The sequence below is a fragment of the Tachyglossus aculeatus genome, chromosome 3, assembly GCF_015852505.1.
Source record: "Tachyglossus aculeatus isolate mTacAcu1 chromosome 3, mTacAcu1.pri, whole genome shotgun sequence".
Taxonomy (NCBI): Eukaryota; Metazoa; Chordata; class Mammalia; order Monotremata; family Tachyglossidae; genus Tachyglossus; species Tachyglossus aculeatus.
Window position 1 is genome coordinate 99,706,547 of NC_052068.1, and position 12,934 is coordinate 99,719,480.

General features: G+C 45.6%; 1 protein-coding gene across 2 annotated transcripts in view; it reads left to right on the forward strand.

Moving 5' to 3' along the window:
• The window catches only part of KIF24 (kinesin family member 24), a 54,218-nt gene that overhangs the window by 33,250 nt on the left and 8,034 nt on the right, over window positions 1–12,934 (forward strand). For both annotated transcript variants that reach the window (XM_038743909.1, XM_038743910.1), the window contains exons 8-10: window positions 873–978; window positions 7,637–7,708; window positions 11,580–11,689. In XM_038743909.1, coding sequence (XP_038599837.1) covers window positions 873–978; window positions 7,637–7,708; window positions 11,580–11,689 — 288 coding nt within the window. The remainder of the gene's footprint in view (window positions 1–872; window positions 979–7,636; window positions 7,709–11,579; window positions 11,690–12,934) is intronic.

Below are 12,934 nucleotides of genomic sequence, written 5' to 3' on the forward strand. Positions count from 1 at the left end.
AAATTCCCACCATCCTCTTGGGTCAACTATTGGCTTGATCAATGGTTGGACTGCTGATTTCACTCCAGTTAGTCTGTCCCCCATGGTGGGATAGGGACTGTATCAATCAATCAATCAATCAATTGTATTTATTGAGCGCTTACTGTGTGCAGAGCACTGTACTAAGCTCTTGGGAAGTACAAGTTGGCAACATGTAGAGACAGTCCCTACCCAACAGTGGGTCCAACCTGATGATCATAAGCACTTAACAAATGCCATCATTATTATTATTATTATTATTATCTACTTCAGCCCTCAGAACAGTGCTTGACACACAGTAAGTGCTTAATGAAGGCAGTAATTACTATGATAATTACTATTAGTTGTTGTCACGACAATTTCATATTCAGTTTTAGGCATTTTTTGTAAGTCTCTATGTTACCAATCAGCAAGGGGTAGTAAGGCTCTGAGCCCCATGTGGGACAGGGACTGTGTCCAACCTGATTAGCTTGGATCTACCCCAGGGCTTAGAAATAATAATAATAATTGTAGTATTTGTCAAGAGCTTACTATGTGCCAGGCACTGTACTAAGCACCGGCGTGGATACAAGCACATGGGGTTGGACATCAGTCCCTGTCCCACGTGGGGCTCAGAGTCTCAATCCCCATTTTACAGATGAGGGAACTGAGGCCCAGAGAAGTGAAGTGACCTGCCCAAGGTCATGCAGCAGACATGTGGCGGAGCCGGGATCAGAACCCACGACCTTCTGACTCCCAGGACTGCGCTCTATCCACTATGCCATAGAGCAGAGCCAGGCACATAGTAAGGTGCTTCAGAAATACCGTTAAAAAAAAAAAAAAAAAAAGATAAAGCAAATCCCGTTTTCCTTTAGGATATCATTTATTGATTTGGCTGGAAGCGAGAGAGCCTCAGACGCTAAGGATTCAGACAAGCAAACCAAAATGGAAGGAGCAGAAATAAACCAAAGTCTTCTGGCTGTAAGTTATTACAAAGTGTTGGGGTGGAAAATCCTCTTTGGAGGGGGGGGGGGGGCGGGTGTGTGTGTGTGTGTGTGTGTGTGTGTGTGTGTGTGTGTGTGTGTGTTTTCCCTTCAAATGTCAGGAGGCTTGTCCTTCTTCCCCAACAAGTAATATTTATTGAGCACATGGCGCTAGGCACTTGGGAAGTAATAATAATAATAGCATTTATTAAGCACTTACTATGTGCCAAGCACTGTTCTAAGCACTGGGGAGGTTACAAGGTGAACAGGTTGTCCCACGTGGGGCTGACAGTCTTCATCCCCATTTTACAGATGAGGTAACTGAGGCACAGAGAAGTGAAGTGACTTGCCCAAAGTCACACAGCTGACAAGGGGCGGAATAAAGAAGTGAGTCTTCTCCTGCCCCTAAGGAGCTTACATCCTAGTGTGGGAGACAAACATCAAAATCTTTACAACTAGTAAAAGAGCCAATTACTTGCCTCCCAGATCAGACCTGTGAAATCCCCCCCTCCCCGGATCCCCTCCTTTTCCTTGCTAATTTCTCCAGCATTTCCCAAACAGGTCAACACTAATTGCATCAGGAGAAGCTGCATTCGGAGAAGCAGCATGGCTCAGTGGAAAGAGCACGGGCTTTGGAATTAGAGGTCATGGGTTCAAATCCCCGCTCTGCCAATTGTCAGCTGTGACTTTGGGCAAGTCACTTCACTTCTCTGTGCCTCAGTTACCTCATCTGGAAAATGGGGATTGAGCCTGTGAGCCCCCCGTGGGACAACCTGATCACCTTGTAACCTCCCCAGTGCTTAGAACGGTGCTCTGCACATAGTAAGTGCTTAATAAATGTCATTATTATTAGTAGTAGTAGTATTAGTATTATTATTATTATTTTCAGCCCCTGGACAGTTGGTTTAAAAATTCAGTGTAAAGTTAAAGAGTTAACTGGTTTTCTCCCAGTCCTTGTTCACAGAGTAAGGGTCAAAGGTAGTGAGAAAATGTCAAAAGTGGGTTCTAATCCTGGCTTTATCACTTCTCTGCTGTGTGACTTTGGGCAAGCCACTTCACTTCTCTCTGCCTGTTATCTCATCTGTAAAAAGGGGATTAAGACTATGAGCCCCTTGAGGGACGTGGACTGTATCCACCCTGATTATCTTGTATAATAATAACAGTAATAATTATGGTATTTGTTAAGCACTTAACTATGTGCCAGGCACTGAACTAAGCGCTGGATCAATCAATCAATCAGTCGTATTTATTGAGCGCTTACTGTGTGAAGAGCACTGTACTAAGCGCTTGGGAAGTACAAGTTGGCAACATATAGAGACAGTCCCTACCCAACAGTGGGCTCACAGTCTAGAAGGGGGAGACAGAGAACAAAACCAAACATGCTAACAAAATAAAATAAATAGAATAGATATGTACAAGTAAAATAAATAAATAAATAGAGTAATAAATATGTACAAACCCCAGCGCACAGTACAGTCCCTGGCACATGCATGCACTTTACAAATACCATAAAAAAGATTCATTCATTCATTCAATCGTATTTATTGAGTGCTTACTGTGTGCAGAGCACTGTACTAAGCACTTGGGAAGTACAAGTTGGCAACATATAGAGACGGTCCCTACCCAACAACGGGCTCACAGTCTAGAAGGGGGAGACAGACAACAAAACAAAACATGTGGACAGGTGTCAAGTCATCAAAATAGAAATAAAGCCAGATGCACATCATTAACAAAATAAATATAATAGTAAATATGTACAAGTAAAATAGAGTAATAAATCTGTACAAACATATATACAGGTGCTATGGGGAGGGGACGGAGGTAGGGTGGGGGGGATGGGGAGGAGGAGAGGAAAAAAGGGGCTCAGTCTGGGAAGGCCTCCTGGAGGAGGTGAGCTCTCAGTAGGATTTATTCAGCTTTATGGGATAAGAGTTCCCGGTCATTTGACCCGGCCTTAAATGGGCAGTTGGCCCTTCAGGAGCAGCAAGAAAGCCACCTGTGGAATGGCTTCGTGTTGGGGGCAGAAGGGGCCAAATTTCTTGGGCTCTGTGTGGTTCTTAGTGAGGTGATGTTGGGAGCTGGAGGCATCTGGCGATGAAGAGGCGGTTGCCCAGCATATGGCAGGGTTGGTGGTAAACGGGGGTGGAGGTTGTGCCCCAAGTTGGCATCTTGAAGCTGGCCTCCTCGTCATCACTATGGACCGAGCACTTGGAGGCTGCCTGTCGTCGTCGACGGCGCCGACCGGAATAAAGGACAAATTATTGTGATTACTTTCCTTAAAATAGAATATTAAAAAAAGATCCATTTCTTGGAATGGTATGCATTGAGTTATATCTGGAAATGGCAAGAATTTTCCCAAGTTAATATTTATTACTATTTATCAATTCCCCGGTATTAATTGCCAGGGGATCAATCAATCAATCAATCATATTTTATTGAGCGCTTACTGTGTGCAGAGCACTGTACTAAGCACTTGGGAAGTACAAATTGGCAACATATAGAGACAGTCCCTACCCAACAGTGGGCTCACAGTCTAAAACAACTCCATGTACATTAAAAGTAAAACCTCCTCACTTCAAATTAAAACAGCAGGGCTACCCAACAGTGGGCTCACAGTCTAAAAGGGGGAGACAGAGAACAAAACCAAACATACTAACAAAATAAAATAAATATAATAGATATGTACAAGTAAAATAAATAGAGTAATAAATATGTACAAACATATATACATATATACAGGTGCTGTGGGGAAGGGAAGGAGGTAAGATGGGGGGGATGGAGAGGGGGACGAGGGGGAGAGGAAGGAAGGGGATGGGAGAAGCCAATGCAGGAAAGTTACAGTCCCTCCCCTGAGACATTTGCCATAGCAGTGGCATCATTTATTGAGCCCCCATTGTTTGCAGGACACTGTAATAGGTTCAGCAGAACAAAAACAAAAGCCCTCCGTAGCTTACAGTTGTCGTGGTTACTGGAGAACTTGTACCCTTGGCAATTTCTCTAGCTAGCAAGTCCTGTGGAGTAAATGTTTATGTCCCGTGGTGGTTGGGGGAGGAGGAGGGAGTTGGTGGAGGGAAAGGGGGAGAGAAACACAGTCATTCATTCATTCAATCGTATTTATTGAGCGCTTACTGCGTGCAGGGCACTGTACTAAGCGCTTGGGAAGTACAAGATGGCAACAACTACCCAACAATGGGCTCACAGACTAGAAGGGAGAGACAGACAACAAAACAAAACAAGTAGACAGGTGTCAAAACCGTCGGAATAAATAGAATTATAGCTATATGTACATCATTAATAAAACAGAGTAGTAAATATGTACAAGTAAAATAAATAAATATATACAAGTGCTGTAGGGAGGGGAAGGGGATAGGGCAGAGGGAGGGAGGAGGGCAATGGGGAGGGGAGGAGAGGAAAAAGGGGGCTCAGTCTGGGAAGACCTCCTGGAGGAGGTGAGCTCTCAGTAGGGCTTTGAAGGGAGGAAGGGAGCTAGTTTGGTGGATGTGAGGTGGGAGGGCATTCCAGGCCAGGGGAAGGATGTGGGCCGGGGGTCAACGGGTGAGAACGAGGCCCAGTGAGAAGGGTAGCGGCGACAGAGGAGCGGAGGGTACGGGGTGGGTTGTAGAAGGAGAGAAGGGAGGTGAGGTAGGAGGGGGCGAGGTGATGGACAGCCTTGAAGCTGAGAGTGAGGAGTTTTTGCTTGATTCGTAGGTTATGATTCGTAGTCATGGAGTTAGCGCTCAGTGGCAACCTCATCAAATGGTATTTAATAAGCACCCCATGTGTTCTGAATGATCCACAAAGCAAATGAAGCAGATGTGATCCTAGCTCTCTGGCGGCTCATTATGTTATAAAGGCGACACTGGCATCAACAACAATAGGCAGCAAGGCACATACCCATTAGAGATGAGATTTTCGTACACCTCAGAATTGAGAAACAGACCATCCCCAGAGATGGTCAGGAAATTGTCTGAAGCGCTGAGTACATAGCTGTGCACACAGTAAGCGTTCAATAAATGCCATTGATTGATGAATTTGTATACTGGGTATAGGTGCATGGGGCATATTCACACTTTGTGCCTGCCCTCTTGGTTGGGAAAAGTTTCACCGGGGGAGGTGGATTTTAGGTTATCTGTGAATGAAAGGAGAGGCAGAGACAGAGAAACAGAGAGAGAGGATTTGGAGGGACTTTGATGGAGAAAAATCCTCCCGAGTGAGGGATATTTTGGGGATAGGTAAATAGTTATGGGTGGGAAAAATGCACAAAAGGCACTTAACCTGAGGTATTTCTCAAGCACTTACTGTGTGCTGAGCCCTTGAAAGAATACAATAAAGGTAGAAGACATGATCCCTACCCACAGAGAGCTTACTGTCTAAAGGGGGAAACAGATATAAGGTAATTTACAAAGAGGAGGAAGAAGTGCTGATAGAATAGAGTGCATAAATGGGCACATAGAACCGTGTACAGTGGGAGCCCGTGGAGACAGAAGTGTGGAAACTGACTTGGGAGAAGGAAAATTACCTGACTTGCTCCCTTTATTCATCCCCCATCCCAGCCCCACAGCTCTTTACGTACATATGTCCAATTTTATTTATTTCTATTAATGTCTGTCTCCCCCTCTAGACTGGAAGCTCATGGTGGGCAGGGAATGCATCTGTTATATTGTATTCTCCCAAATAATAATACAATCTGTTATATTGTATTCTCCCAGAGCTCTGCACACAGTAAGTGCTCAATAAATATGATTGACTGACTGACTGACCTGGATTCTAATCCCGGCTCAGCCACGTGTCTGCTGCATGACCTTGGGCAAATCATTTCACTTCTCTGGGCCTCAGTTACCTCATAGGGAAAATGGGGATTAAGGCTGTGAGCCCCTTGTGGGCCATGGCCTGTGTCCAACTTGATAAACTCGTATCTACCTCAGCACTTAGCGCAGTGCCTGGCACAGAGTAGGTGCTTAACTACCATTAAAAATAACGATAATAGTAATGATAATTTTTTAAAACTTCCTACCCATTTTTCAGGGTATTTGGGGGAAATAAAATGCAATTGGATCTGTACCCTTTAAGCACTTGATATTCACACTACTGCACTTCTGTATGTGCCTGTGATTATTTATATTGATGTCTGTCTCCCCTTCTAGACTAAGCTCATTGCGGGCAGGGAACCTACCGATTCAGATGTATCGCCTTCTCCTAAGGTCTTATGCTCTGCACACAGTAAGCGCTCAATAGAAGCCATCGATCAATTGATTAAAGGATCCTATCCTTGCCTTTTGGGAACAGGTCTCAAAACTCATACCTAGGATTGCAAGAGCGGATTTTACATTTCCTTTCTATCTTGTGGTCACGCACGTGAATCGTCCTATGGAGGAGGCAATTTCAGAAAGGCCTAAATGCAGATAATGAAGTGCTTGCACATCACTGTATAGAGCAGATCGTGCTGCTAGTTTTCTTGGGCCAGTTCTGGGTGAGACCTGATCAAACATTCCCAACCTAAAGATTATAGAGGATTCTGGGAACTGACTTATCACGGGGCATTAAGCATCAGCGTTTATTGACACCCGCCTGCATGTGGAACTCAGCCCATTCATTCATTCATTCATTCAATCGCATTTATTGAGCGCTTACTGTGTGCAGAGCACTGTACTAAGCGCTTGGGAAGTACAAGTTGGCAACATATAGAGACGGTCCCTACCCAACAGCGGGCTCACAGTCTAGAAGGGGGAGACAGAGAACAAAACAAAACACATTAACAAAATAAAATAAGTAGAATAAATATGTACAAGTAAAATAAGTAGAGAAATAAATACGTACAAACATATATACATATATCGAGAAGGGGAGGAGGGGGAGAGGAAGGAAGGGGCTCAGTCTGGGAAGGCCTCCTGGAGGAGGTGAGCTCTCAGTAGGGCCTTGAAGGGAGGAAGAGAGATAGCCTGGCGGATGGGCAGAGGGAGGGCATTCCAGGCCCGGGAGATGACGTGGGCCGGGGGTCGATGGCGGGACAGGCGAGAACGTGGCACGGTGAGGAGTATGAGAAGCAGCATGGCTCAGTGGAAAAAGCCTGGGCTTTGGAGTCAGAGGTCATGGGTTCAAATCCCGGTTCCGCCACTTGTCAGCTGTGTGACTATGGGCAAGTCACTTAACTTCTCTGTGCCTCAGTTACCTCATCTGTAAAATGGGGATGAAGACTGTGAGCCCCCCGTGGGACAACCTGATCACCTTGTAACCTCCCCAGCGCTTAGAACAGTGCTTTGCACATAGTAAGCGCTTAATAAATGCCATCATTATTATTAGCGACAGAGGAGCGGAGGGTGCGGGCTGGGCTGTAGAAGGAGAGAAAGGAGGTGAGGTAGGAGGGGGCGAGGTGATGGACAGCCTTGAAGCCTAGGGTGAGGAGTGAGGCTGAGGGTGAGGGTGAGGAGTAGCCCAGGTCTGAGCTAGCCCAGACCTCCTAGCTTCTGCTTCAGTGCTTGGCTTAATTAAGCAACTCCAGAACGGTCCATCTGAACATTTCTCTCTGGTTGGTTTGGGACTTTACCGCTTTGTATTAATATATATCATTCGTAGATCCTCGTCTAAGGATTTATTTTTTTGCTCGCAAAATCTGAGTGCGGTTTATGACTGAGGTATATTTTCTCCCCTCCCTGCAGCTAAAGGAATGCATCCGTGCGCTGGATCAAGAACATGCCCACACCCCCTTTCGGCAAAGCAAATTAACTCAGGTAATATCAGAAAGAAATTCTTCATGTTGATTGACTGGGGACATTTTAAAAAATAGAATTTACCATACCGATGATTTGGGATTCTAAAGTGTGGTCTGTTTGCTTTCATTTTGGACACAGGCTCCCTCCCAAGGAACAGTCTAGAGTTTGAAAAGGGTTTTGTGCAATGTTCCTAGTCATTTCCAAATGTAAAATTACACTTTGTTACGGGAGTTGGCCTGGTGTATTCATTCATTCATTCATTTATTCATTCATTCAATCGTTTTTATTGAGCACTTACTGCGTGCAGAGCACTGTACTAAGCGCTTGGGAAGTACAAGTCGGTAACATAAAGAGACGTTCCCTACCCAACAACAGGCTCACAGTCTAGAAGGGGGAGACAGACAACAAAACAAAACATGTAGACAGGTGTCAAAATCGTCAGAACAAATAGAATTAAAGCTATATGCACATCATAAACAGAATAAATAGAATACTAAATATGTACAATATGTATTGAAACAGATACACCACTGAAGTTGCTATTTGTACATTAGCAGAATGAATTCCGATTTGATATAAATTGTGAAAGGGAAACCATAATTTTAGTTGCAGAACCCAAGATGAGTTTCATTTCCTTCCCCATAACCCTGAATTGCTCCGTGTTACTTCTGGCTTCTAGGGGCCTTTTCTTGATTCGAGAGTCCAAGGTGAATTCAGGTCCTCCTGCAAATTTTGCAGGTCCTCCTGCAAAAAGAGAACTCCTCTCCGGGGATAAGTGTGCATGGAGATCTATTTCCTCTGCAGAGGTAGACTCAGAGGAGTCCTGCAGAAGCGCGAGCCATGGCTTGGGATCGTGTTCAAGTGCTTAGTACAGTGCTCTGCACGCAGTAAGCGCTCAGTGAATATGATTGAATGAATTGAAATGAATGAATGAATGTTCTAAGGTGGATTGTCTTTAAGCTCTTTGTGGGCAGGGAGTGCATCTATTATTCTGTTATGTTATAATAATAATTGTGGTATTTGTTAAGCACTTACCATTCATTCATTCATTCAGTTGTATTTATCGAGCGCTTACTGTGTGCAGAGCACTGTTCTAAGCGCTTGGAAAGTACAATTCTGCAACATATAGACAGTCTATGTGCCAGGCACTGTACTAGGCACTGGCGTGGATACAAACAAAGCGTGTTGGACACAGTCCCTGTCCCATGTGGGGCTCACGGTCTCCCAAGCGCTTCTTAGTACAGTGCTCTGCACAAAGTGAGTGCTCGATAAATACGATCGATCGACTGACCTCCCAACTTCAGATTCTTCACTTGTCCGGGGCAGAGCCCTTCTAGGGAAAGTCCAGCAACTTATAGGGGTCACTAGTTCCAGAAGAGTAATTACCATATTTATTCCCCGAAATCGTCCCACTTTTTTCAATGCAGAAACAGGGGTGGGGCTATTATGTGGGGAATTAAATCTAGTAGTAAGGGGAGGGGGAAAAAATTGAGGAAATAAAACAAGAAAGGAGGGTAGAAGGAAGAGAAAGGTAAGAGGGCGCTTGAGACCGTGGCTGCTCGTCTCTTACTTCTGCACTCTCCCAAGTGCTGCCTAAAATAGGTCCCCCCCGTCCACTTCCTCCTCCTCTTCCTCCCCCATGCACTCTTGCACCTCAGAAAAGAATCCTTTGCAGATTCAGCTTGTATGTCAGACATCCAGGACTCACCCATCTTTCTATCCCAGTGCTTGCCACTATCACTGCTTTAAAAATATATAAAATCCTCTTTTGTCCTCAAAAATTGCAGGGAGGCAGAGGGAAGAAATTATGTGGTGAAGGCAAGTAAATAGGGTCCTTTTTTTTTTGTCCCTGAATAAAACATGGCCGCGCCTTCGCGAGTCAATAGAAATTTTGAAGAAAGTTCTGCTTTATGCCCTAAACCACCCAGGGCAGTCGGACAGTCACCAAAGTAATGTTCGGGGGAATTGTGCCACGTGAGGACCAGCTGGTCTGGCATCTGAGAGCGCTGTAGGAATTCTGATGTTGGCATGTCAGGCTTCAGAACTTCCCAGTCCCACCCTCCCACCCTGCTGCCAATAATGACATCATTATCGTTAACTCAGAATCACCAACCTCTCCCCTCGAGACAGCCACGGTCAGGCGGGTAGGCAGGCAGACTTGTAGGCCAATCTGGAGGCAGATGCAAACCTCACAAGGTCGTGGCAAAAATACCCTTTCCACATGATCTCAACCTATTGATTTTTTTTTTCCAGATCTTCCCATCTGAATTTTGACTAGCAACACTGGTTTTGAATCTCACTGATGTTAGCCGGCTAGCGTTAGAGAAGGATAGAGCACAGACCTGGCAGTCAGATGGTCATGGGTTCTAATGCCGCCCCTGCCACATGTCTGCCGTGTGACCCTGGGCAGGTCACTTCACTTCTCTGGGCCTCAGTTCCCTCATCTGTAAAATGGGGATTGAGACCGTGAGCCCCGCTTGGGACTGAGACCGTGTCCAACCCGATTTGCTTGTTTCCACCCCAGTGCTTAGCACTTAGCTTGGCACAGAGTAAGCTCTTAATAAATACCATCACTTTCTCTCAAGTGAGCTCCTGAGGGGTTTCGTCCCACTAGCCTTATTAGCATAAAATCACCGAAAGGGAATAGTGAGGTCTGATCGGAGTTTAGTACTTGTACACAGTACACGATTGTTCCCTGGCGAGGGAAAGCGACTCGGCCACATTGCTCCCCGTTATCGAAAAGTAGGGTGCAAAATAGGTTAACCGGTGTAAATCGGCCGCAGGGTTCGAGAACCCAAGGTGGTGACGCAGATAGGAAAAACGACTCGGAGACATGAGTTCAGAGAGAGCAGTAAAGGAGGAATGTTGACTACCTGCCCGTTCACCTCCCCAGAGAGGTACGAGTGGCAAGCAGCCCCGATCCTATCCCCACTGTGGCTTTTATTGAGTTACAGCAACGCGGGAGTGAGCGATGGGAACTTCAAGGAACCAATGAGGACCGACTGGATGGTTGTGAATTTTCATTAGTCCTCTGCTCCCATAGCCTTGTACAGACGGGAGTTACTTATCGGCCCTTCAACCTTGCATAGACAGGTGTTTCTTGTTACCGGCCTTGAAGACATTCTGTGGTTGAGCCTTGCATAAAATACAAAAAACAGTTGCTCTCGGCCTTCACAAAATGGAGGGTTACTGTCGGTATGCACAAAATGGAGTCAGTCATGCCAAATCCGCTGTCCCGCTGTGAGAGTTTCGCACTAGACTTAGACCACTGGGAAGCTAATATATCCTTTGGCTTGCAGTAATAATAATTGTGGTATTTCTTCAGTGCTTACTCTGTGCCAGCCACTATTCTAAGTGCTGGGGTAGATACAAGATAATCGGATTGGACGCAGTCCCACATAGGGCTCACAGTTTCAACAATCAATCAATCAATCAATCGTATTTATTGAGTGCTTACTGTGTGCAGAGCACTGTACTAAGCACTTGGGAAATACAAGCTGGCAACATATAGAGACAGTCCCTACCGAACAGTGGGCTCAGTCTAGAAGGGGGAGACAGAGAACAAAACCAAACATACTAACAAAATAAAATAAATAGAATAGATAGGTACAAGTAAAATAAATAGAGTGATAAATATGTACAAACATATATACATATATACAGGTGCTGTGGGGAAGGGAAGGAGGTAAGATGAGGGGGATGGAGAGGGGGACAAGGGGGAGAGGAAGGAAGGGGCTCAGTCTGGGAAGGCCTCCTGGAGGAGGTGAGCTCTCAGTAGGACCTTGAAGGGAGGAACCTACCCCAGCGCTTAGAACAGTGCTTGTCGTAAACACCGGAATTATTAGAATTATTATTTGGTGCCTTAAAGTGGTTCTTTTTCTGCTCCTAGGTCCTGAAGGATTCTTTCATTGGCAATTCTAAGACCTGCATGATCGCCAATATTTCCCCAAGCCATATAGCTACTGAGCATACCCTAAACACTCTACGCTACGCAGACAGGTGAGTGATGATGTCACAGTCAAAGTCTCCCCATACGGCGATATCAAGCACCTCCCCATGACGTTAGACTTACGTATTTAAAGTCTTTCTGACGCCAAGAGGGGGAAAAGCTGGTCACCTCGAGAATGGTAACAAGGGGCCAGTTGTATAGTGGATCCTCCATCCGACAGCCATCGGCATTATTTTTTCCTTATGGTATCTGTTAGGTGCTTACTATGTGCCAGGCACTGTACTGAGCGCTGGGGTAGATATGCATGGTACTCACAGTTTGTCGGATGCTGGTATTCAAGAATTATAATAATTGTGGTATTTGTTAAGCGCTGGGCAGGTACAGGTCCGCTGAGTCCCAGGCCTGGGCTCTTTCCCACCTGACAATGCTGCTTGTCGTATTCCTGCCGGGAACCTATTTGAATCTTGGTTGAAGCATTCCTTTTCTTCATTGGTTTGTCCACGCAGGAGCAGGTGTGCCCGGATGGCAAAGCAGCGTGGCACCGTGGATAGAGCACTGGCCCGGGATTCGGAAGGATCTGGGTTCTAATCCCAGCTCCGCCACGTGACAGCCTGGGTGACCCTGGGCAAGTCACTTGACCTCTCTGGGCCTCAGTGACCTCCTCTGTGAAATGGGATTAAGACCGTGAGCCCCAGATAGGACAAGAATTGTGTCCAACCCAATTGGCTTGTGTCCACCCCAGCGCTTATTATAGTGCCTGGTACATAGTAAGCACTTAACAAATACCATAATTACTGTTAGGAGGAGGAGAGGAGAATTAGTATTAGGCCCATTATGGGCAGGGAACTTGATTGCTAATTGGAGAAGCAGCGTGGCTCAGTGGAAAGAGCCCGGGCTTCGGAGTCAGAGGTCATGGGTTCAAATCCCGGCTCCGCCGCTTGTCCGCTGTGTGACTTTGGGCAAGTCACTTAACTTCTCTGGGCCTCAGTTACCTCATCTGTAAAATGGGGATGAAGACTGTGAGCCCCCTGTGGGACAACCTGATCACCTTGTAACCTCCCCAGCGCTTAGAACAGTGCTTTGTACATAGTAAGCGCTTAATAAATGCCATTAAAAAAAGAATATGTGATACTGTACTCTCCCATGCCCATAATACAGTGCTCTGTGTATAGTAAGCACTCGATAAATACCATTGATTGATTGATTTATTATCATCATCATCATTATTATTATTATGGTATTTGTTAAGCGCTTACTGTGTGCCAAGCACTGTTCCAAGCACTGGGGTAGACGCC